At 63.6% G+C, this 21,852-nt stretch overlaps 2 protein-coding genes across 4 annotated transcripts; one reads left to right on the forward strand and one right to left on the reverse strand.

Annotated features, from left to right (window-relative positions):
- Positions 1-4,847: 4,847 nt before the first annotated feature.
- LOC127554077 (repetin-like) lies at positions 4,848-12,058 on the forward strand. Its single transcript, XM_051985311.1, has 6 exons — positions 4,848-4,955; positions 6,148-6,236; positions 6,483-7,656; positions 7,871-7,977; positions 8,779-8,860; positions 11,799-12,058. The coding sequence occupies exons 1-3, from the start codon at positions 4,848-4,850 to the stop codon at positions 7,498-7,500; spliced, it is 1,215 nt and encodes a 404-aa protein (XP_051841271.1). The 3' UTR covers positions 7,501-7,656; positions 7,871-7,977; positions 8,779-8,860; positions 11,799-12,058.
- Positions 9,222-21,852, reverse strand: BDH1 (3-hydroxybutyrate dehydrogenase 1). 3 transcript variants are annotated; one of them, XM_051991582.1, is made up of 8 exons: positions 21,291-21,852; positions 18,264-18,448; positions 16,676-16,799; positions 16,285-16,354; positions 15,589-15,699; positions 12,570-12,711; positions 10,647-10,799; positions 9,222-9,717 (listed from the first exon to the last, which is right to left on the reverse strand). In XM_051991582.1, the coding sequence occupies exons 2-8, from the start codon at positions 18,367-18,369 to the stop codon at positions 9,248-9,250; spliced, it is 1,176 nt and encodes a 391-aa protein (XP_051847542.1). In that variant the 5' UTR covers positions 18,370-18,448; positions 21,291-21,852; the 3' UTR covers positions 9,222-9,247. The 3 variants fall into 3 exon arrangements, with proteins under 3 accessions (XP_051847542.1, XP_051847543.1, XP_051847545.1); XM_051991583.1 differs by lacking the exon at positions 18,264-18,448 and having other exon boundaries at positions 21,291-21,848; XM_051991585.1 differs by lacking the exons at positions 18,264-18,448; positions 21,291-21,852 and adding an exon at positions 20,975-21,133.

A 21,852-nucleotide genomic window follows, 5' to 3' on the forward strand; every position in this document is an offset into this window, starting at 1 on the left:
AGCCTGCCCCCTCCTCCCCTCCTCCAGGGAAGATGAGCACAGACTGCCCCCCTGCGGACCTGCTGGGCACCGGGCAGCTCCTTGGCTGGATATTCCTGCTGTGAACTCTATTGGGGGGAGGGAAGGGGGGTGAGTGAGTGTGTGGAGGGGGAGCGTATGCGTGTGTGAGTGTGTGTGTGCACGTGCGGTTGCTGTGTCTAGAATACTCTCCCTCCTCCACTCCAGCTCCTGTCCAGCTTCTGTGAACTCCCAGCTAAAACCCCCCCTTGCCCAAACAGCCAGCGGAAGCCGTGAGCATTGCAGCGCCCCCTCCCTGCTCGCTGTGTCCCCCTGGACGCCCCCCCCCAAGGTCTGGGAGGGCAAACTCATGACTTCTTGGTCACATTCACTGCCCATCTCCCCCCTCCCTGCCTTTGCCCACGCTGTCCTGCAGGTTTGGACGCTCCCTCCTGGCACTATGGGGCCAGCGGTGGACAGCTTGCCTCCAAACACACACATACACACACACACACACACATTCATTCACACTCACATACTCACACACACCCATTCACACTCACACACTCACACACACTCATTCACACTCACATACTCACACACACTGACATACACACACTTACACACTCACACTGACACACACACACTTTCACACCAGTAAAACACAAGTTCCCAGCGGGCAGCATCGCGCCGGCCTCTTGGGCCTGGCCCGGGCCCGGCCAACAGCAGGTGCTGAGCGGGCGTTGTCCGGACTGCGGCTCCTCGCCTGCATGGCCTTGGCCCGGCTCTCGGGCCCCACGGCCAGGGGCATCGGGCACAGCCTGGGAGCCCCGGCCGGACCAGAACGCCGGGCAGCGCCAGGAATGGCCGCTTGCTTCGGCCGCGCCTCTGCCCGGGGGCCGACGGACGGGCCGCTGCCCGGGGAGCCGCCCACATTCCTCCCCAGGACTTTCCCAGTTTCCAGAGCCTCCGCAGGGGGAGAGGGAGGGAACGCCAGCGGGCTTCTGGCTGCGAGGTCCGTGTCCGGCCGCTGAGCAAAGCAGCAGGACTGAGCCTCGTGCGCGCTCCCGCCAGCCCGATCCACGCTGCCCACGGGGCTGCCGGCCCCTCTGCTGCCTCCCTGAGGGCGGGGGTGGGGAGCCCCTGACAAATGGCAGAGGGGAAGGAATCTATTACAGATCCTGGGGCTCAGTACGAGGCCGTTGACAGGGAGCGGGTGTGAGTGTGAGTGTGAGTGTGAGGGGGGCGTCTTTTCCACACACCATTTTTGGTCGAAGGTCTCCGTCCCAAGCCCCTCCCCCAGAGGAAGCCCCGCTGGCCCCGGGCCTCCCCGCCGGCCTTCACTCCGCGGCGGCAGCTGCCCCAGGGCTCCCAGGGGAGCGGAAGGGGCGAGCTCCGGGCTTGATCAGTACCTGGGGGGGGGGGGGCGGCGGGGGCCCTCTGAGCGCTCGGAGCCCGCGCTGGCCGAGCCCGTGTGCCCTCCCCCCCCCCCCCCCCCCCCCCCCCGCCCCCATCCGCCCGGAGCCGGCCGCTGGGTCAGGACCCAGGATCCGCGGGGTTGGCGGCTGCCTAGAGGGCGGTGCCGGGGCGGGGGGAGACGACTTATGTAACCGGCACGCCCCCCCGTGGCGCGGCTTTGTACTGCCGGCAGGGCCTGTGGGCCGGCGTCTCTGGTGACCGAGCCCTGCGTCGGGAGCTTGGCCCCCCACGGCCGCCTGCCTTGGCTCGGGGCTCCCCTCCCCGCCACGTTCACAGCATTTCTCTCCGAGGGCACCTGGGACAAAGGGGGCTGGGGGCCAGAAAGGGGGCGCTGGGGGCTAAGGCGCGGGAGTCTGAGACTGAGCAGAAGCTGAGGAGCTTCAGCTCCGGCCCTGCGGAGCACGCCCCTCCCCCATTGACAGAAGAGGAAACTGAGGGGGGGAGGGGAAGAGAGGGGCGCTGAGGCGCTGTCATGGACACAGGTGCTCGTTGGCAGTCGGAGCTTGGACCCGGCCCTCGTGCACCGCACTGCCCCCTGCCGGCCCACCCACCGCCTGCTGAGTCCCGGCTCCGGCGCCGGGTTCAGGGCCCCGAGATCCCGACTCCCCTCGGGCGGACCGGAGACCCGGGGCTCCCTTTGCGCGTCTCCAAGGGCGGGGGCAGCCTGGCGCTTCTGGGCGGGGAGACCAGCCTCGGGCTAAACAAGAAGGGAAAGGAAATGGGGGTGAGGGCTCCCTCCCATTCCACCCCTATGGACAGCAGGGGGCGTTGGCCCGTGTCTGCCAGGCTCTGCTCGGTCCCCCAAAGGCCCCGAGCCCGGGAAGAGGGGGGGAGGGGGGCCAGGCTGAGGCGAGGAAACTCTCCCAGCCGAGCGGCTCCTCTTCTGCCTGCTGCCTCCTCCCCTCCCCCTTAGGGCCCTCCCAGGCTTTCCCGGCTCCCTCCGGCCTGATGGGCCCTGGTCGTGCACACGGTTCCCTGACCCCAGCGGAGGGGCACTAGCCCCAGATCTGTCCGTCTCCTTCTGCTCTTCAGCGCCTGGGGTTCTCCTCAGCTCCCACAGGTTGAACGGCCTTCTCTGGCTCTCCTTCCTGCCCTGGTCTCTCTGCTGACCCCCACCCACCTCTAGCTTGCAAACTGGACGTCCCCTAGACACGTGAAACTCACCAGTTCCCAACGGAGTTTGTGCTCCCCCAAGGCCCTCCCTCTTACCTTCCAGCTCCAAGTCTCGGGGTGCTCCTGGCCTCCTCCCTCTTCCTCACCCCCAGGTCCAGCAGCGTCAAGGTCGGCGATTTCACCTCTGCAGCACTTCCGGGAGATGCCCCTCCACCTGCGATGGCTTGTTTAGGGGGCACCCCCCCACAAACTGCCTCTTGCCTCTCTGTATACCCGCACACAGTAGGCACTTATTAAACGTTCACCGGCGGTGACCGTGGCCCTGAACATCTCCACGGGGTGATGGCCGAGGACTCGGGTTGGAAGCCGGCCTGCGCTCTTTCTGAGAACAAGTGGGATGTTTTCAGGGGGGCCTTCGCATTGGAAATAATCAAACACCTCAAGTCCAGGCTTAAGAAAATGATGGAGCCAATGGGAATAATTCAGATGGCGCGGTTAAGGCGGCTAGGAGGCTTCGGAGCACGCAGGCTGCAGGCCAGACATCAGGAAGTTCCAATCTGGCCTTAGACGCTGATCGCAGGTCAATCATTTCACCCCGTCTGCCTCAGTTTCCTCATCTGTCCAACGAGCTGGAGAAGAAAATGGCCCACCGCTGCAGTGTCTCTGCCAAGAAAACCCAGTCACAAAGGGTGAGATATAACTGAAAAGCAACTGAACAACAACACACACACGCATTTATTTGGGGAGCCAGTTGTTAAATGTTTGCAGAGCGTCCTTTAGTGAACGCATTGCTAAGGTCCCTTTGCTTTGGGCAGAATGAGAAGACCAGAGGGAGAGGAGGAGAAAGCTCCTTCATTCCAGCTTGTCTGCATCTTATGCATGGGGATCTCCTTCCACAATGAAGGACAAACCCGCGCAGAGGCCGGGAGGGGACTTCTGACTGCAAACCCCTGGCTTCCCACTGAGTTCCTGGCCAACCACACAGTGAAGCACATGGGGGGAGTCACCCCCTCCCAGCTGAGGCTCATCTCTCAAGCCTGGAGGCTCAAGTTAAAATACTCACTCTGACATCAACACTGCAAGCTTGAGGGAGTCCCTTTGTCTCTCTGGGCCTCAGTTTCCCTGTCAAAAAGAGCTCTCTGCCAACTCTGTGACTATGGTTCTTCCTGACAGGAAGCCAATCAATTAAACGCTTGGTAAGGACCTGTTGTGCTCCTTAAATAGGTGCTGAGGTTACAAGGAAGATGGCGGCCTCTGCCTTCACTGGGCTTCCCTCGTCTTGGGAGAGACCACAGGGACACAGACACACAAATCGTTGTGCGTGTGAGTATATATAAAGAGATTCAAAAGGATGTGAGTAGGGCGAGATATAGTGGCAGGAAGTAGGGAAGGCTCCTTCAGGAGATCTTAAAGGAGGAAAGAGATTTCTGAAAGGGCAAAGTGAGAAAGGGAGACTTCCAGACCTGAGGGTCAGTCAGTGCAAAGGGGGATGGGAAATGGGGTAGAGGAAGTCAGGCCAGGGGGATCAGACTATAGAATACAAAAAGGGAGTGGTGTGAACAAGGTCAAATGGACAATTCTAACTGGAAGATGAGGCCAAAGCTTGTTCTTGCCTTCAGCTCAAAGGGTCAGTGATCTTTGACCTTGGGGTCAGCTCGGCTAGTAAGAAAGTCAGATGAAACATGAGAATTCCATCCGCCAGTTTGACTTTTACTCATCAGAAGCTCAGGCCAAGGAGACCAATGGGAATGGAAGCATTGAGGACTTGGAGCAGGGGCTTTGGACCAGGAGGGTCCAGCCTACCATGAGGAGAAAGCATGGGCTTTGGTTCCCTTGGCTAGGGGAATTCCATCCGCCAGACTGGCTTTTACTCGTCAGAAACTCAGGCCAAGGAGACAGACAGGAATGGAAGCAGTTGAGGGCTTGGAGCAGGGGGTTTGGACCTGGAGGGTCCAGCCTACCATGGGGAGAAAGCATGGGCTTTGGTTCCCTTGGCTATGGGAATTCCATCCACCAGACTGGCTTTTACTCGTCAGAAACTCAGGCCAAGGAGACTGATGGGAGTGGGAGCAGGGAAGGCTTGGAGCAGGAGCTTTGGACCAGGAGGGTCCAGCCACCATGGGGAGAAAGCACAGGCTTTGGTTTCCTTGGCCTTCTTCCCTTCTGACTTATCGGGTCACTTCTATAGAGTGAGGGAGTGGCGCACCGCTTGGGCTGGAGGGTGATGGTGGACATTTTCGGGGTCATTGGCAGGAGACATGACAGCTCACAGCCGCTGTGAGAGACCCAAGAGCAGCATACAGAAAGTGGGGGCAGCACGTGCTGTGCGTCAGCCCTGGGAAGTGGTCTCCATCACCTCCAGCTCAGTCAGACTCCACACCCCAGGGGCCTTCCTGAGAACCTCATGGAGCCCTGTCCAGAGGCTCAGAATCTAGGACGGGCGGGAGGGAGCACAAGCAGTGACCCCATCTTCCAAAGAAACTGACACTCAAGAGCTTAAGTCGGGTTGCTTCCACTCTACTGCCTGGTATTCCAGGAAGGAATCGGGTTGGTGGGTGCACGTAGGGGAGTGTGCATGCGTGTGCATGCGTGTGTACACCATGTTTATGGGGGGGTGTGCATGCATGCATGTGTAGGGCCATGGGGGGGGGGGTTGGCAGGGTGAGAGGGAGGTAGGGTTGGAGAGAAGACTTGGCTACCCAGGCCAGGCTCAGGACCAAGTCCAGAAATTATTTATTTATTTATCACAAATTCACATGTTGTTCCTCAGTTCCCTGGGGCCCAGCTTTCGGCCACTCCCACGGCCTCCCCTCAAACAGACAATCTGTGGGAAGCACAGACCACACAGTCAGTGCTTACTAAATGCTTGTCCCTCCTCCTCCTGAACCCCACCCCTCCTCATCCCACTCTACTGTGACACCATCACTTCTGTCCCGCCCTGGGAGGTCACAAGGAAGTGTCTGAGGCTGGCCGGGCACAGCTCTGCTCTCTTGGGCCTTCCCCGGGCCAGGCCACAGACCAGGCTCTCAGTGAGGAGCCCGAGCCAGCAGCTGCTTCCCTTTCCTGATCTCCGAGCCTCCCATGGCCCAGCAGCAGCGCCGCGGAGCACGGCCCATCGGAGGAGGACGGGGCCTGGGGAGGCCGTGCCAGTGACGGGGGCCCAGCCGGGAGAGCGCCTTGTGCCGAGAGGGGGGCGTGCAGGGACTCCAGTGGGCCGCCCCAGCTGGGGGGCCAGGTGCCGCCTTCCTTCGAAGAAGGGCCTTGGGGGGCCCCGCCAGATGGAGGCTGCTTAGCCTGGGCACCCTTGGGCTCGGGCAGGGAAGGCACCCAGGCTGTGGCTCTCTGCGCTGTGCCGGAGCAGAGGGTCCTTCCCTCCCTCCTCCTCCTCCACCTTCAAGGGCAGCTCTGGCTTCAGAGGGAGGAGGCGGCCTCAGGAAGGGTCCGGTTTTCCACAATGGAGGGTCTCGGTACTTCCTGGTCAGCAGCCGGCCCTCTGGGAGCCCGGAGCAGCCTTCTTCCCTCCCCGGCCTCCTCCTCTTTGGTACCTGTTAAAGGCAGCCCCCAAGAAGTCATGTCTACGAGGCGCCCCCCCTGATTCAGTCACCTCCTGAACTGCAGCGGAGGCCAGCAGACTTGGAGGGCTGGAGGTAGGCTTCCGGGCTGGGTGGGACTCCTCTCCCTGGGCACTGACAGCAGGACCAGAGTCACGGGGGGAGGCGCGGTCTCACCCTCTGCTTCGGACCCAGGCCGGCACCTCTCCTACTGGGGCCAGCCCCACGCCGGGCTCCAGGCCCAGAGGGGGAGGAAGGCCTGGCCTTCGGGCCCGGCAGTCTCCGGGGGTCCCGGGCCGGAGCCCTCCCGGCCACAGGGTACCCCCTTCCTTTCTGGTGCAGACCCCGGCCGCCCCCCGACGGCCCCCAGGCCTTGGGAAGAAGGCGCGGAGGAAGGAAGCCGCCCCGGCACAACTGCGGGACCTCCGGGACCTGCCTCCGGCCTCGGGACTGGCCTTGGTGGCCATCCTCAGAGCCGAGAAGTGACCTGAAGGGTCCCAAGCCACCCTCCAACCCGGCGCCCCGAGGGGTGGGGCGGGGCCCGAAGCCCAGGAGAGCCGAGAGCCCCCTCAGGCTTCCGGCATCTCCGTGGGGCCCAGGGATCTGCTCTCAGGGAATGGTGCAGGAGGCCCTCATGAAGGAGCAGGAAAGGAGGCTGGCGGGCAGGCAGGGAGCCAGACACACAGAGAGCGAGCGGCAGAGGCAGACGGACAGACAGATCCAGACGGACAGACACAGGCACCGACAGACCGACGCAGACAGACAGGCGGACCGAGACCGACACCGACAGACGGACAGACACAGGCACGCAGAGACCTACAGACAGACACAGATGCAGACAGAAAGAAGCAGACACACACAGACACACAGACGCAGACACACGAGCGCAGACATACAGACGCAGACAGACGCGGGCAAAGACAGGCAGACGCAGACGGACAGACAGACGCAGGAGGACAGACAGACACAGGCAGACAGACAGAGACTCACGCAGACGGACACAGACACAGACAGGCAGATGCAGACAGAAAGACACAAACAGACACAGACAGACGGGCAGACACAGACGCCCACAGACAGACACAGGCAGACGCAGACAGAAAGACACAGACACAGACACACGGAGAGGGACAAGCAGACACAGACGGAGACGGACAGACAGACGCAGACTGACAGACACAGGCAGACGCAGACGGACGCGGGCAGATACAGGCAGATGCGACACCGACAGTCACAGACGGACACGGACAGACAGACGCAGACCGACAGACACAGACAGACGCAGACGGACGCCGACAGATTCAGGCAGACGCGGCAGACGCAGACGCCGATGGACAGGCTGACGGGCCCGCTGGGCTAGGCTGGGCATCTCCCTCACCAGATCTGTAGCCCCCAGAGGAATCCGCCGCCCTCCACGGGATCCCGCGCTCCAAACAGCAAAGTTTCCCAGAACCACAGACCGGGCCCGGCCCCGGCCTGAGACCAGCCTTCGGGCCCTGGGCGGCCGCACAGCCGGGTAAGTGGCCACGGGAAGGCTAAAGCCCTGAGACGGCCCGAAGGCCGGGCTGGGGGGGGGGGGGGAGAGCTTCTGGCGCTCTCGCACAGTGCCTTGTTTTGCTCTCCCAGAGGCCCGAGGGTGGGTGGGGGGTGGGCCCAGAGAGCCGGCTCACAGCCTTCCATGGGGCGGGGAGGGGGGTCCGGGGCAGCCCACCAAGTCACTCTCTCTGTAGGCCTGCCCGAGGCAGCTGCTGTAAGAACCATCGGCTCCGGCCCTGCCATCCCTGCCCCCACCTCGGGGCCAGGAACCCAGGAAGAGACACCTGCCCCGGGGGCCCAGGTGGGGCTGCCACTAATCAGTCCCCCTGGGGGAGCCGCAGTGTCAGAGGCTTAGATACACCAAGGGGGGGGGAGAGAGGGGAAAAAGGGGGAGGAGGAGAGGGGGGAGAGAGAGGGGGAGAAAGGGGGAGGAGGAAAGGAGGGGAGAGGGAGAGAGAAGGGGGGGAGGAAGGGGGGGGAGAAAGTGGGGAGAAAGAGGGGGGGAGAAAGGGGGGAGAAAGGAGAGAGAGGGGGAGAAAGGGGGGGAGAGAGAGGGGGAGAAAGGGGGAGGAAGAAAGGGGGGGAGAGGGAGAGAGAAGGGGGGGAGGAAGGGGGGGAGAAAGTGGGGAGAAAGAGGGGGGGAGAAAGGGGGGGAGAGAGAAAGGAGAGAGAGGGGGAGAAAGGGGGGGAGAGGAGAGGGGGGAGAGAGAAGGGGAGAAAGAGGGGGGAGAAAGGGGGGGAGAAAGGGGGGGAGAGGGAGAGAGAAAGGGAGGAGGAAGGGGGGGGAGAGGGGGGAGAAAGGGGGAGGAGGAAGGGGGGGAGAGGGAGAGAGAAAGGGAGGAAGGGGGGAGAGAGAGAGGGGGAGAAAGGGGGGGAGAAAGAGGGGGGGAGAAAGGGGGGAGAAAGGGGGAGGAGGAAAGGGGGGGAGAAAGGGGGGAAAGGGGAGAAAGGGAGAGAGAAAGAGGGGAGGAGAAAGGGAGAGAGAGGGAGGGAGGAAGACAGAGACAGACAGACTGATACACAGAGAGAGAAGGGAGTGAGGAGAGAAGGGGGGGGAGAGAGGAGAAGAAAGGGGAGGATCTGAAATAATTGTGGCCTGAAGTTGCTCCCCAGGACACTCAGCTCCCAATTAACCACAGGAACGAAGGGGACACCAGAGAAAGGCTCCGGGGCTGCTGCTCGAGGTGAGGACCCAGGGACGGGGGCCCCAGGGAATCCCCAGCCCCGAGGGCCGGCTCTCTGACTGGCAACTGTGGCCTTCCCAGGATCTCCCTCTGGCTGAGCCAGCCCCTGCCCGGTGCTGGGCAGGGGTCTGGGGCGAGAGTCTGGGATGAGAGTCCGGGGCGAGGGTCCGGGGCAAGAGTCTGGGACGAGAGTCCGGGGCGGGGGTCCGGGCATCCGGGGCGGGGGTCCGGGGCGGGGGTCCGGGGTGGGGGTCCGGGGCGGGGGTCCGGGGCGGGGGTCCGGGGGTCCGGGGCGGGGGTCCGGGGATCCGGGGCGGGGGTCCGGGGCGGGGGTCCGGCCCGGCCAAGCAGCAGAGGCGGGTCAGGTGGCCCAGGCTTTATTGGGGCTCAGTGGGAGTAGATCATATCTGATAAGGCCCCGGGGGCGTGGGTGACGATCTGCATGCGCAGCCACCAGTAGTAGTCCATGGGGTGGTAGCGCGTGTACGGGGTCTTGGAGGTGAGCGCGTGGCCCACGGACTCGATGACGGGCTTGGTGTCCATGGAGCCGCTCTTGCAGTAGGCCTCCAGGTCGCTGACCCGCTGGCGGAAGTACCGCTTGCCGTAGTCCCTGCGCACGGCCTCGGGCAGGCTGTCCCACATCTTCCTGGCCGCCGCCTGGATGCGCTCGGGCTTGTAGAGCCTGGTGGCCACGGTGAAGTTGCCGGGCTCCACCACGCTGACCCGGACGCCCAGCGGGTACAGCTCGTAGCGCAGGCAGTCGGAGAAGGCCTCCACCCCGAACTTGGTGACGCAGTAGGTGGAGCGCCCGGCGCTGGCCGTCCTGCCCAGCACGCTGCTGATGTTGACGACGCGGCCTGTGGGGACACGGCGGGCGGCCGTGGGGGGTGGGCCTGAGCTGGGGCACTCGTCCCCCCCCCCCAGGGGCCGCTGGGACACACTCGCCCCCCCCCCCGGGGGCCGCTGGGACACACTCGCCCCCCCCCCGGGGGCCGCTGGGACACACTCACCCCCCCCCGGGGGCCGCTGGGACACACTCAGGAGGGGCCTATGGGGGGGGTCCTTAACGAATGGGGGTGGGAGGGGCGGAGATAATGGCAGGAGGAGGAGGGCTGCACAGACTGAAATCTAATGGGATGAAAGAATAGTGGAGTGAGGGATGGACAGGCAAGTAGGACGGACGGGTGGGTGGGTGAGTGGGTGAATAGATGGACGGACGGATGGACTGACGGATGGACGGCTAACTGACATGAATCCCGTCGCGGGGATGGTCAGAAGGGGCAGGACTGCCGGTTGAGAAGATTCCCGCTCCCGCCCACTCCTCTTACTCCTCCCTCCCCACCCCTTGGAGCTGGTCTCAAGCCCAAGCAAAGGCAGCCAAACAAGCCGCAGGGGTCCTCAGAGCCCGCTTAAAGCCTTTAAGGGCCGCAGGGCCCGGTTTTGGGGAGCCCCCGGGGCAGGCCCGGAGAGCGCACTTGGGGAGATGCCCGAGGCCCTTACGAGGGGCAGGGGCGGCCACGAGGGTCCGTCCGGAAGCCCCAGCCTGGCTCGGGGAAGCACCGGGGAGTTGGGCCCCCAGCCAGACCCGGCTCGGAGCTCACGGCGGGGGGCTCGCGGCCGAACGCTGAGGCCCCCGTGGGTCCCTTGGTGTCCGCCCCCACGCCTGGCAGCGAGGGGCCCGGGCACTTGTCCGGCCTCTGTCCCAGGAGGGAGGCGCTGGCTGGGAAGATCCTGACTGGCCACAGGCCCGGGCGGCGGGGAGGGCGGTTTGGGGGGCCTCGCTCACCTTTGGCCTTCCGCAGCAGGGGGAGGGAAGCCTTGGTGGTCCGGATGGTTCCCCACAGGTTCACCTCGGCCACCTCCTTGTAGGTCTCCAGGCTGGTGAACTCCACCTCGCCGAAGGTAGAGACGCCCGCGTTGTTCACCAGCCCCCACAGGCCTGAGGGAGGCAGGGGAGAGGAAGGGCCTGTGCGGGCCGGCCGGGGCCCCTCCCCCAGACCCCTCCCAACCCCCCGAGAGAAGCCGCCAAACAGCCGCAAGCACTTGCGAGCGCCCACTGGGCACTGGGCCTGGCAGCGCCCGGGCTCCAATTCTGGAACGAGGGGCCCCCGGCCCGTGTCTGACAGACGGACGCAAAGTAAATGGGCCGAGTGTGGGCAGGGGAGCAGCCGAGCCCCCCGGGGAGGGGCACGGGGGAGTGAGTGTCTGGTCTTGGGGGCCCCACAGCTCTGACCCCCTCGTGCAGCCTCCCTCCCGGCCCGGCCTCACGGACACCCCTCGGTCCTTCCCCGCGGAGGGAGAGCACCCGGACCTTCGGGGGAAGCCGGGCAGACCTCATGGCGCTCGCTCGGGGCCCCCGGAACCCCGGCTCGGGCAGCTTCCCCCGGCCAGGGTTCACCCCGACTGACCCCCAGGAAACAAACGGCCCCTGGGCCGGACAGAGGGGGCGGGGAGGGGGCCGAGGAGCAATCACGGCTGGCGGAAGAAGGCAGCCGTGACAGCAGGGCCGGAGGCAGCCGGGGGAGGCCCCATCCCCACGGGAGAGGGGAGAGCCGGCGAGTGGGCGCACGCTCGGGCCGAATGGGGCCCTGCCGGGCTGGAAGCCCCCCCCCTGCCTCCCAGATCACAGGCCGGAGGCCCCGCCTGCTGCGGAACGAGGGGGCCGGGCCAGGAGACGGGGGGAAGCCCCCGCCGACCCTTCCCTCCAGCCCCTAGGCGGCTGCTTTGGGGGGGTTTGCTGAGCCCGCGGCAGTCTGGGAAGTCGTGGCCGTGAGCCACGTGAATGGGGGGGCAGAGGGGTGCCCTGGAGGTCTGCCAGCCGGCAGAGGGCGGTGCTGGGGGGGAGCAGTGAGGGGGCGGGCAGGGTTAGGGGGTGATGGGAAGAGGGAGAGAGAAGCTCGGGGTCACCTATTTTGTTCTTGGGGGCTTTTCTCCACAGCTGAAGTCCGTGGTCCCCATAGGGAGCCCCCCACCCTCGCGCCTGGGCTGACGCCCCCTGTCTCCAAGCCTCGGCGCGCTCCGGCCCAGCCCCCAAACTGGAGGAAGATGCAGGTGGGGACCGGCCATCCCGGGCAGGGACCGACCTTGAACTTGGGGGGCACAGCCCCTGCGCCCCGCTCCTCCCGTCCCACCGGCTTTCCCAACTTTCAGCTTCTTGTGTTTTTCTTTTTGCAATTAAAACCTGAGCTTAAAACTACAGATCCCAGGGCAGTTTCTCAGCCGGGGCAGCGTTGCCCAAGCCCGGAGCAGAAGGGCGTCCTCGGGGTCTCTGGGCCCCTCCCCACACGGTCCCGCATTCAAATTCTCCCCAGAGCAGGTGGTTCATTTTGCGCGTTCCCATAGTTTTGCCCGTCACGTATAAGAGCTTACCTAGTGTCCATGTTCCAGTACCTATTTTTTTGTTGTTTTTTTTTTTTTTTTTAGCAAAAACACTTTTAAAATGTCACTGATGAACTGCCCAGTCCCCGTCCCATGAGCCTCTTTCTCCCACCCCTGACACGCAATCTGACAAGCATTTATTTGGCCCCCACTGTATGCCGAGCACTGTGCTTGCCAACATGTGCGTGCAAGGACCATGAAAGGCAAACTCTCTGGCTTAGGGAGAAACGTGCGGACCGGGAACCCAAAAAGACGCAGAGGGCGGCGGCCGATGGTCTCCTGGGTCAGTGGCTGGGGCCCAGCCCCCCAGGGGGGCCCGTCCTTGGCTCACCTTTGCTGGGCTCCTTCAGGTTCTCCTGGATGGTCTCTATGGCCTTGTTCACCTCGGCACTTTTGCACACGTCCAGCTGGATGGTCTTCATACGGTCGCAATTCATGGCGTCCAGCTCTTGGCTGCCCGCTTCTCCCTTATCCTAGACACACACACACACACACAGAGACACAGACACACAGAGACACACACAGACACAGACACACAGAGACACACACAGACACAGACACACACAGACACACACACAGACACACCAGAAGCCCTGGCTTAAGACCAACCTCAGGCCGGGAAAGGCCGGGCTGAGAAGGCAGCAGCCGAGCTCTGAGGCTCCCAGAAAAGCCTGGGGCTCACAGGGGGAAGGGGGCCCTCAGAGGCAGAAGCCCCAGATCCATTCCCATTGTCCCCACACTTGGGGGCTGGGAGAGAGCCGGGGTCCGGCCGAATCTCCACGTCCCCGCGCGTGGCCATCCAGCCTCCTTTGGGAGTCCGCCAGTGAGGGGCCCCAAAGACCAGTTCCCAAGAATGTCTCCATTTATTTGTAAAATGGGGGGTAGCCTGAGTGGGCTCGGTGCTCTCCCAGCTCAAAACAAGCTGGACCCTCAGCTCCTCCCTTTTGGGAAAACAGTCGCTCCCCTGGAAAGGACCCCCGAGAGAGGTTGGAGGGGACAGGGAGCCTCCGGGCATTGGGCTGGGCATCCCTCGCATGCAGGATCTGGACAGCGACAAGAGGCTCCTTCTCACACAAAGACCTGGGCTAGCCTGGAGACACCAGGGGCCCAGAGAAGGGCCAAAGTCGCCCGGAGAAGGGCCAGTCACCCGGAGAAGGGCCAAAGTCGCCCGGAGAAGGGCCAAAGTCACCCGGAGAAGGGCCAAAGTCGCCCGGAGAAGGCCCAAAGTCACCCGGAGAAAGGCCAAAGTCGCCCAGAGAAGGCCCAAAGTCACCCAGGGAAGGCCCAAAGTCGCCCGGAGAAGGGCCAAAGTCACCCGGAGAAGGGCCAAAGTCACCCGGAGAAGGCCAAAGTCGCCCGGAGAAGGCCCAAAGTCACCCAGGAAGGGCCAAAGTCGCCCGAGAAGGCCCAAAGTCACCCAGGGAAGGCCCAAAGTCGCCCGGAGAAGGCCCAAAGTCGCCCGGAGAAGGCCCAAAGTCGCCTGGAGAAGGGCCAAAGTCGCCCAGAGAAGGGCCAAAGTCACCCGGAGAAGGGCCAAAATCACCCAGGGAAGGGCCAAAGTCGACCGGAGAAGGCCCAAAGTCGCCTGGAGAAGGCCCAAAGTCGCCCGGAGAAGGCCCAAAGTCACCCAGGGAAGGCCCAAAGTCGCCCGGAGAAGGCCCAAAGTCACCCAGGGAAGGCCCAAAGTCGCCCGGAGAAGGGCCAAAGTCACCCAGGGAAGGCCCAAAGTCGCCCGGAGAAGGCCCAAAGTCACCCAGGGAAGGCCCAAAGTCGCCCGGAGAAGGGCCAAAGTCACTCAGGGAAGGGCCAAAGTCGCCCGGAGAAGGCCCAAAGTCACCCGGAGAAGGCCCAAAGTCGCCCAGAGAAGGCCCAAAGTCGCCCAGAGAAGGCCCAAAGTCACCCGGAGAAGGCCCAAAGTCGCCCGGAGAAGGCCCAAAGTCGCCCGGAGAAGGGCCAAAATCACCCAGGGAAGGGCCAAAGTCGCCCGGAGAAGGCCCAAAGTCGCCCGGAGAAGGGCCAAAGTCGCCCGGAGAAGGCCCAAAGTCACCCGGAGAAGGCCCAAAGTCACCCGGAGAAGGCCCAAAGTCGCCCGGAGAAGGGCCAAAGTCGCCCGGAGAAGGCCCAAAGTCGCCCGGAGAAGGGCCAAAATCACCCAGGGAAGGGCCAAAGTCGCCCGGAGAAGGCCCAAAGTCGCCCGGAGAAGGGCCAAAGTCGCCCGGATTTCCTTAGGAAGCAGAGGGTCCAAGGCACAAGGTAGCCCTCGCCTGGTGCCCAGAAAGATTCTTGGAAATGTCGGGGGGCAGATTGTGACGCCTCAGGCTCCCCTAAGAGCCAGCCGGCTTCCCCGAGGAGTCAGACCAGACTCCCTTGAGACAGGAGGAAACAAAGGGGCCTCGGAGGCCAGCCCAGCGCCTCCCAAAGGCTCCACGACTGGAAAATGGGGGGGCCCAGGCCGAGTCCCGGAAGCCCAGGGAGCGCTTTCCTTCACAGAGGAAGCTCCCTTGGTGCCCGAGCCCTGCCGGGGGGTATGGGGAGGGGGCAAGGGGAAGCCCGGGCTTCACCCGCCCCACTCTGGGACAGAACCAAACTTGGATCCTGGCCCCAGACGAGGCCTTTCCCTCAGTCTCCCCCTCTGTCTCTCGGGGGGCACAGGGGTCTCAGGGGGCACAGGGGTCTCTCAGGGGGCACAGGGGTCTCAGGGGTCTCAGGGGGCACAGGGATCTCAGGGGGCACAGGGGTCTCTCAGAGGGCACAGGAGTCTCTCAGGGGGCACAGGGGTCTCAGAGGGCACAGGAGTCTCAGGGGGCACAGGGGTCTCAGGGGGCACAGGGGTCTTAGGGGGCACAGGGGTCTCAGAGGGCACAGGGGTCTCTCAGAGGGCACAGGAGTCTCAGGGGGCACAGGGGTCTCAGGGGGCACAGGGGTCTCAGGGGGCACAGGGATCTCAGAGGGCACAGGGGTCTCTCGGGGGGCACAAGGGTCTCAGAGGGCACAGGGGTCTCAGGGGTCTCTTAGGGGGCACAGGGGTCTCAGGGGGCACAGGGGTTTCTCGGGGGGCACAGGAGTCTCTCAGGGGGCACAGGAGTCTCTCAGGGGGCACAGGGGTCTCAGGGGGCACAGGATCTCTCAGGGGGCACAGGGGTCTCTCAGAGGGCACAGGAGTCTCTCAGGGAGCACAGGGGTCTCAGGGGGCACAGGGATCTCAGAGGGCACAGGGGTCTCTCGGGGGGCACAAGGGTCTCAGAGGGCACAGGGGTCTCAGGGGGCACAGGGGTCTCTTAGGGGGCACAGGGGTCTCAGGGGGCACAGGGGTCTCAGGGGGCACAGGGGTTTCTCGGGGCCTCCCCTACCTTGAGGAGGCAGCCGGCAAACACGGTGAAGCCCATCGCGTGCAGGTGTTTGGCGATGGAGAGGCCGAAGCCCGAGTCGCAGCCGGTGACCAACACGGCCTTGTTGAGGGCCTGGGAGGGAGGCCCGGGGAGCCCGTTATGAACCTGCCCCGCAATCCTGGAGGCCCAAAGGGCGGGGAGGGGGAGACATAGCCAGCCCAGGGGCAGCGCTCTGCAGTAAATGAGAAGGGCCGGCAGCCGGGGGGGCCTCGGCTCTCCGTGAGAAGGGGGGCTGGAGCTGTCTGCACCCAGAGGGGCTGGAGGCTGGGGGGGAGATGGAGGCTGGGGGGTATCAGAGGCTGGGGGGGAGACGGAGGCTGGGGGGGAGACAGAGGCTGGGGGGGAGACGGAGGCTGGGGGGGAGATGGAGGCTGGGGGGTGTAAGTTGGGGGGGAGGCTGGGGGGTATCAGAGGCTGGGGGTGCAAGTTGTGGGGGAGGCTGGGGGGGCCCAGCTCCCCCACCAATCCCCTGGGGGTCCTTGGCCAATGTAGAGAGAGCCTAAGAGAGGCTATTCACCCACTGAGGGAGCCCCGCAAAGGGCCAGGGGAGGAGCCAGGGACAAGCACCAAGCCTGAGTTCTGCTCCAGGGGTGCCCGGCCTCCCCCCGAGACCGAGGGCCTGGCCCCGGGGGCACCGCTCCCCAGGGCTCTGCTCACCCTTTTTTCTTGGGGCTCCTGGGTTTTCTCGTCCCCCACGGAGTGTAGACCGGACAGCACCTGGCCAGCCCTGGGGGGAAGGGGGAGGGGCGGGCTCAGCTGGAGCCCCATGGGACGCCGGCGCCCTGGCAGCCCAACCCCCGCTGGTGACCCCGAGGGCCTGACCTCCCAGGCCGGGGTCCAGGCTTCTAATCCTGCCTTCGCTGCCGGGGGCGTCCGGCCCTCTCTGGGACCCTCGTGTATCCTCCCTCCGGGGAGAGCGGCCAAACCTGCCGGGCTTCTGTAACTATCAGGAGAGGCTGGGGTCCGCAGGAGGGGGGTGGGGGGACCCCGGGGCCCCCAGCTCCCCCCTTCTGGTAAGCCCCCCAGAGACCCGGCTCCCGGCTCTCACCTCGTGACGTCCGGAACGTTTGGGAAACGGAGGCGTCCCCGGGCCAGGGCCGCCAGAGCCCTGGAGAACCCGGGAGCCAGCATGGCTCCGCCTCGGGACAAGCTGAACCGCGAGTTCCTTCCACCTGCTCGGAAACAGAGAAAGGAGGCGTTGGCGGCCGCACGATCGATCCCGGGGTCCCCGGGGCCTTGGGTCCTCAATGAGCCTCAGCCCCGAGCCCTCCTTGGAAACAAGGCCTGAGGATTAAGCAAAGGCGCCAGTCTCCAAACAAGCATTTATTAAGCGCTTCCTGTGTGCCTGGCGCGGAACTAAGCACTGCAGGGACAAAGGAGAGAGACAGCAGCCCCCGGTGTCCCAAGTGTCGGGGGCTGGGGGCAGGACAGGTGATCTCCCGGGGGGGGGAGAATTCTCGGGCCCCCCATTCTGGCCGGGGCCCCACTTCTCCTGGGAGGGAGGCCCCGACCCCCTTTTCCAGACTTCCTTCCCGGGATCCTGTCTCGGACTTGGGGGGACCCCTTCAGAATCGAGGAGAGGAGCCAGCGGGCAGCCCTGCCTGGCAGCACGGACCTGGCCCACAGGCCCCCGCACGCCCACAGGCCCCCCAGTGCCCACAGGCCCCCGCACGCCCACAGGCCCCCCCACACTCACAGGCCCCCACATATCCCAGGCCCCCCACGTGCCCACAGGCCCCCATGTGCCCACAGGCCCCCCCCACACCACAGGCCCCCACATGTCCCAGGCCCCCACGTGCCCACAGGCCCCCACATGTCCCAGGCCCCCACGTGCCCACAGGCCCCCACATATCCCAGGCCCCCCACGTGCCCACAGGCCCCCACATATCCCAGGCCCCCCACGTACCCACAGGCCCCCGCACGCCCACAGGCCCCCCACGTACCCACAGGATCCCACATATCCCAGGCCCCCACGTGCCCACAGGCCCCCATGTGCCCACAGGCCCCCCCCCCCACACCCACAGGCCCCCACATGTCCCAGGCCCCCCATGTGCCCACAGGCCCCCACATGTCCCAGGCCCCCCACGTGTCCACAGGCCCCCACATGTCCCAGGCCCCCACGTGCCCACAGGCCCCCACATATCCCAGGCCCCCACGTGCCCACAGGCCCCCACATATCCCAGGCCCCCCACGTACCACAGGCCCCCACATGTCCCAGGCCCCCACGTGCCCACAGGCCACCCCATACCCACAGGCCCCCGTGTGCCCACAGGCCCCCACATGCCACAGACCCCCCACATGTCCCAGGCCCCCACGTGCCCACTGGCCCCCCCATACCCACAGGCCCCCGTGTGCCCACAGGCCCCCACACCCACAGGGCCCCACGTACCCACAGGCCCCCACAGGCCCCCCCATACCCACAGGCCCCCGCATGCCGACAGGCCCCCTCCATGAGGACAGACCAAGAGAAACTCTCCTGGCTCCCTCTGGAAGGCTGTTGGGGTGTGGTCCTGGCCGTTTCCCGGGTCCCCCCCCCCCCCGCTTCTGTTGGGTTGCTTCACTTTTCCCAGGGCCCAGCCCTTAGCACAGAGCCTGGCCCAAACGCAAGGCCCTCGAGAAACCCCTCTTGATGTGACCTGTGGCCATGGCCGACGCAGCTTTCTGGTTCTCCATCAGTGCATGTGGCTCTTCCCCCACTTCTCCATCTGTCCCTATTGTCATTTCTTGGGGCATGGTAAGCATCGCACCATATTCACCCGCCACAGTTTGGTCTGCCGCCCCCCACTTGGTTGATGGCCATCTGCTTCTCAGTTTGAAGTTACTGTCAAAAGGTAGGGCTGCCCTGAGAATTTGGGGGGTTCTTTTTTAGCAGACATACTTCTATTTGGGGGTACAGGGTTCTTTTTAGCATACCTCTATTTGGGAGTTATGGGGTTCTTTTTAGCAGACATACTTCTATTTGGGGGTACAGGGTTCTTTTTAGCAGACATACTTCTGTTTGGGGGTACAGGGTTCTTTTTAGCAGACATACTTCTATTTGGGGGTACAGGATTCTTTTTTAGCAGACATACTTCTATTTGGGGGTACAGGATTCTTTTTTAGCAGACATACTTCTATTTGGGGGTACAGGGTTCTTTTTAGCAGACATACTTCTATTTGGGGGTACAGGGTTCTTTTTAGCAGACATACTTCTATTTGGGGGTACAGGATTCTTTTTAGCAGACATACTTCTATTTGGGGGTACAGGATTCTTTTTAGCAGATATACTTCTATTTGGGGGTACAGGGTTCTTTTTAGCATACCTCTATTTGGAGTTATGGGGTTCTTTTTAGCAGACATACTTCTATTTGGGAGTTATGGGGTTCTTTTTAGCAGACATACTTCTGTTTGGGGGTACAGGGTTCTTTTTAGCAGATATACTTCTATTTGGGGGTACAGGGTTCTTTTTAGCATACTTCTATTTGGGGGTACAGGATTCTTTTTTAGCAGACATACTTCTATTTGGGGGTACAGGATTCTTTTTTGGTACAGGGTTCTTTTTAGCAGATATACTTCTATTTGGGGGTACAGGGTTCTTTTTAGCAGATATACTTCTATTTGGGGGTACAGGGTTCTTTTTAGCATACCTCTATTTGGGAGTTATGGGGTTCTTTTTAGCAGACATACTTCTATTTGGGAGTTATGGGGTTCTTTTTAGCAGACATACTTCTGTTTGGGGGTACAGGGTTCTTTTTAGCAGATATACTTCTATTTGGGGGTACAGGGTTCTTTTTAGCAGACATACTTCTGTTTGGGGGTACAGGGTTCTTTTAGCAGATATACTTCTATTTGGGGGTACAGGGTTCTTTTAGCATACCTCTATTTGGGATTATGGGGTTCTTTTTAGCAGACATATTTCTATTTGGGAGTTATGGGGTTCTTTTTAGCAGACATGCCTTGACTGTGGAGTCTGTGGAGAATGGGTACAGGTGTTTTAATGAAGAACAATTGCTGGTTGCTTTCCAGAAGGGTTGGGCCATGTCAGGATGTTTTGTCCAAGGACAATCTGTGCTCAGGAGCCTCGATTTCACATCACCTCCTATGCCCAGGACTTGGCAAGCAAGAAGAGCCATGGGCCAGGGCCATCTGCTGGCTTCCCCTTTCATGCCCCCACTCCCGGCCCCGGCAGTCTCCCTATTGTTCTTGGGCCCCCCAGGCACACTTGGGAGCTGTAGGAGTGAGGGCGGGAGAGGGGCCGGTCTGAAGGCCCTGGAAGTCTTAGCGTTCTTACCCGGTGCAGAAAGCTCCAACCAGTCCCGGACCTTTCTCCTGTCCTTCCGGCAGGAGCGAGGCCCCTGGCATAGTGGGCGTCCGGCTACGGGCACACAGTGCGGTTAATAACTGAGCTGAGCCCCCGGGGAGTAACCCAGAGCCAGCTAAGCCCTCCAGAGGGTTTGTTTCAAATAAATGGAACTAGGGCGTCATTGTCTGCCAGAGAGGGTGTCCAGGCTCCCACCAGAATGAGGCGACTGGGGCCCATTGCTCCTATGGATCTGAAATCTCCTTGGGTCCTAGGGGAGGCCGGGACAGGACCAAGAGTCCTCCTTGCTCTGGGCTCTTTGACCAGTCCTTGACCATCTAACACAGAGACAACATTTAACCCCTGGGTGCAGCTAGACGGGATAAATAAATACAGAAAACGTGAGAAAAGCCCTTTGCTCTGAAAGGGAGCAGGGAGGCTCGGGTAGAAGCTGGAGGAGGGCATGGGACGAATACGGGGGTGGGGGGGAAGAAAGAGGGGAATAGGAAGACTGGAAAAGTAGGAAGGAACCAAGCTAGGGCGGCGTTAAAGCCAGAGGATTTTATATTTGCAGCTGGGAGTCTTGGGAAACCGGCGGGATACTGGGAGCAGTGGGGAGGGGGCTTCCGTAGGAAGATCACCCCACCCTCAGAAGGCCGGCCCGGGAGGCGCTCCCCAGCCGTCAGGGCCAAGGAGCAGCTTCGGGGCAGTGACCACTCCACGAGAACAGAAAGGAAGCACAATTCTTCCAGAGGGCCCCGAGTTCCAGGCTCCTCTGCGGCCCCTCGGGCCTTCCCCTCGAAGGCGGCGGCATGGACAGAGTTCCCAGGGTCCCCCGGCCCGGCCCCTCTCAAGTCGGGGCAGTTAAGGGGAGGGCTCGTTGGTGTTGGAGGCAGCCCGCCATCTCGGCCAGACTGGGAGCCCCTCCTCCTCCTCTTGCCCCCCAGTAGCCGGCCAGAGAAAGCACCGCCCTCCCCCCGCCCCCCGCTTCTCCTGGAGCTTCCCGCTTGGGCTGCGGGAGGGGGTGACGGCTCAAGCCCAGCTGACGGCCGGCCCCGCCGTGCTCACCAGTCCCCGGCCCTTCCGTGGGCAGCGCTGGCCAGCTCCCGGGCGGCCGCCCCTCCCGTGCCGACGGCCCTCGCTAGGTAGCCGGGGACCTGCGGCGCCGCCGGGGCCAGCCTCCCCACGAGGGAGCGTCCAGGGCTGCCCAACCAGCCCGCAGTCCATTGGTTGGGCGCGAGCCACGCCCGCAGCGCTTGAATAGCGAGCCTAGCAGCCGCGCCGGGGGCTTGGCTCAACGGGGGATTCGGGTTGGCCGGGAGGCCTGAGGCTCAGCCCCCCGCCCCCCCCCAGACGCGGGCGAGGAAGCTGAGCGCCTCCTTACCCTCTGCCCCGTCAGCCGAGGAGGGGCTTCGGACAAGGTCCACGCCGGCAACTCCCGCCTGCTCCCCTCCCGGCCGCCCGGGACTCCCGCCCCTCTGGCTCCTGGACTTTCCCAACGCCTCCCTCACGTGTCCCCAGAAGCCAGAAGGGCGCGGCCGGACGGGGTGGGGAGCTCCTCGGAGGGTCTTTCCTGGCCCCGTAACGGGCCCCCCGGTATCCAAGAACCCTCGCCTCGCTGTCGCGCCCCAGAGGCCCGGGCCACAGAGGGGCAGCGCACGGGCTGAGCGCCAGACTCCCCTCCGCGGGCCCAGGAGGGGGAGGGGAAGAAGGGGATGGAGAGGGATGGAAGGCTCTCCGCCGCATCCTCGGGCGGAGCGGAGAGCCTGACGCAGGCGGAGGAAGGCCGTTGCGTAGGACGAGAGCTCCTCCCTCCTTAACCTCCTCTCGGAACGAAGCAGCTACACCCTCTTTGCAGGGTAGGGAGGGCGGCCGAGGCGGCCGAGGACGCCCTCCCGCTCTGCAGCATCCCTAGCGGAGGCCGGTCCCCCGCGCCCGCCCGGAGG

The sequence above is a fragment of the Antechinus flavipes genome, chromosome 3, assembly GCF_016432865.1.
Source record: "Antechinus flavipes isolate AdamAnt ecotype Samford, QLD, Australia chromosome 3, AdamAnt_v2, whole genome shotgun sequence".
Taxonomy (NCBI): domain Eukaryota; kingdom Metazoa; phylum Chordata; class Mammalia; order Dasyuromorphia; family Dasyuridae; genus Antechinus; species Antechinus flavipes.